Source organism: Penaeus vannamei, chromosome 26 (assembly GCF_042767895.1).
Source record: "Penaeus vannamei isolate JL-2024 chromosome 26, ASM4276789v1, whole genome shotgun sequence".
In the NCBI taxonomy this organism is placed as follows: domain Eukaryota; kingdom Metazoa; phylum Arthropoda; class Malacostraca; order Decapoda; family Penaeidae; genus Penaeus; species Penaeus vannamei.
This window is the reverse complement of record NC_091574.1, coordinates 8,319,175-8,321,674: the sequence shown is the minus strand read 5'-3', so window position 1 is coordinate 8,321,674 and position 2,500 is coordinate 8,319,175. Positions and strand designations below refer to the sequence as shown.

Genomic DNA, 2,500 nt, shown 5'->3' with positions numbered 1-2,500 from the left:
TGTTTCCCTGCTATTTCGTGGTAAGAGAAATGCTTGCAGTCCTGGTTGAAGGCTGACCGCATAACTTCATACTTGTCCTTGGACTCGTAATAGTGTCCATCTGTGGCCTGTAAAACAATGGAAAAGTTTAATACAATTGTCTCAAGACATATCTCCTTATTTTTAACAATTTAACATGAACTAATGACCCTATTATTCATCTAAAATTTAATTTCTGTTATCTCTTCCTACGTTTCCCACTATACAGTTCATCTGGAATATGATTGACAGTTAACCCTTTACCAGGCACACATTTTAAATACCTCATACATATATATATATGTATTTAAGTGATCATATATGGTCACTTGCCCGATAAAGGGTTAATATCAATAAATTCTCTGTAATTACCTTTAGGAAGAGTAATGGACACTTAATAGAAGTGGCCATTTCCACCCAAGCATCAAAGGGAAGGAAACCAATGAAGAAAGCCTTAGCTCTTAGGTCCCTCCTCAGGATCAGCCCCTTCCCATCCTCGGCTTTCTTTGCCCCGCGTTTGAGCAGAATTTTAGCACCTTCCTCGTTGAGTGACTTGCTGCCATCGATGGTCTTCTGCAGGAGCTCTTCCTCTTGGTAGACCAGTGGTGGCTGCTTAGACTTGGTTTCATTATCAAAGTAAGACATATAGTACTTTTTCAGTTCTGATGCATATTTCTCTGGCTTGAGTGACCATGTCTTAATTATGTCGATTGAGATGAAGGCCTCTACATCCTCAGGGAAAATGGAGGTGTAGAGGATGCCTACCACTGCACCCATGCTGTGTCCGAGGTAAATAAAGCGCTTCCACCCAAGGACTGTCACAGCTTTCTTTATGGCCCCTGCATACCCCCTTGGGTCATAGATGAAGCCGGGAGGGAAGTGGTCAGAGAGCCCATGCCCGGGGAGGTCCAGTGATATGAATCTCACATCATCAGGTATTGTGGGTGCAATGAGGTCAAATGTGTTGGCATTATCTAGCCAGCCATGAACACCTGGGAAAGAAAAATTTAATATCTTACTCTCTCTATATGTATATGTACATTGATAAATGCATATATGTATGCATGGATGAATGTGTGTGTATGTTGCACATACACTTGACATTTATCTGAGTATTAGAGTCTTAATATGTAAAGAATACACACACAACTATTAGAAATAAATATCCCTGTAACTTTTTACAACCACCCTGAGAGGCAAGAAGTGAATAGTAATGGAAGTGAGGAAAAAAGAAAGCCCCCCCAAAAAAAGTGTGCAGGAGAAGAGATAAACAACAATTATAAAGAGTTTTGAAAAAAACAGCAAGTGTGAGAGATTGTGCACCTCATACCTAGCATGAGCCTTGGTCCTGTGCCTCTAGCCTTCCCTCGCAGATTCCCCCAACCGATGTCGATCTCCACTTCCTCCCACTCCCAGGCCCTGCTCTGAGCTTGCTTTCGGCGTTTGACAGGGCTTGCCATTGATGCTTGAGGGTCATCAGTGTCACATTTTCCATTAGCGACTCCATCTTTTTCATTATGAACCATTGCAGTTGGTGTACTCTCAGAATCTTTTAACAACCTGAAATATTTGTGGTACAGAGTTGGATGTAGCAGCTGCTAGTCAATACATAATATACATTATTGAGTAGGAGACAAAAGAAATGTGTGCAAATGATTACAAGAATATATATTTTTAAGGATACAAGTTGTTTATCAACTTATTCCTGTTAGTTCTAAGAATTTTGTAAATTTTTTCTACATAATTCTAAATATAATGTTCTGTTCTCTTTAAAATGAAAATGATAAAGAAGCACGGGTAATTTTCCCTTAAATTATATCCTGAGCCAATTTTTTCATGAATTTAGCTAAACTAAAGAAAGAAAGAAAGAATGAAAAAGAAAGAGCTGTGTATATGTCTGTGTGTGTAGCCAGTGCTCACCATGCATGCAAGCACCTGCACACACACGCACGCATGAATTTATCTATTTCATGAAAAAAAAAAAAAAAAAAAAAAAAAAAAAAAAAAAAAAATCAGCCAAGTCTTTGAAGGACTCAGCATCAGGTTTCCTTTGAATTATTAAAGCCTTTTGATTCTTTTATTTCATCCATATACCATAAGAATGATAAATACAACTATGCATTCTTATAAGAACAGTGCATGTTAGTCACCTATCTTATGATTGATCTTATAATTTATCCATTAATTTTGTTTAGGAATTTCATTAAAGATAACTCCATACTATTACTAACAAGAGTGCCTGAAAAAAAAAAAAAAAAAATCAAATGACTTCCATATCTCTAGTTCAGAAATGACATACAAAGGATAACAGGGAAGGCAAAGATCTAAAAAATAATAAAATAAAAAGATGCCTCCATTCACCTCTTAAGCAAGCAGCAATATATACACTTTATTTTTATCTAAGAATGTAATCAAATGTGAAGGAACTGGTGTGATTTTTTCTTCTTTTTTTGTTAACTCACAGCCTACCATATAAACCTTA

The 2,500-nt window shown here is 37.0% G+C and overlaps 1 protein-coding gene across 3 annotated transcripts in view; it reads right to left on the bottom strand.

Annotated features, from left to right (window-relative positions):
* Positions 1–2,500, bottom strand: part of LOC113805638 (probable serine hydrolase) — a 6,930-nt gene that overhangs the window by 860 nt on the left and 3,570 nt on the right. For all 3 annotated transcript variants that reach the window (XM_027356691.2, XM_027356690.2, XM_027356689.2), the window contains 3 exons: positions 1,349–1,578; positions 391–1,010; positions 1–107 (listed from right to left, as the gene is read on the bottom strand). The exon at positions 1–107 is cut by the window's left edge and continues 860 nt beyond it. In XM_027356691.2, coding sequence (XP_027212492.1) covers positions 1–107; positions 391–1,010; positions 1,349–1,544 — 923 coding nt within the window. In that variant the 5' untranslated portion in view covers positions 1,545–1,578. The remainder of the gene's footprint in view (positions 108–390; positions 1,011–1,348; positions 1,579–2,500) is intronic.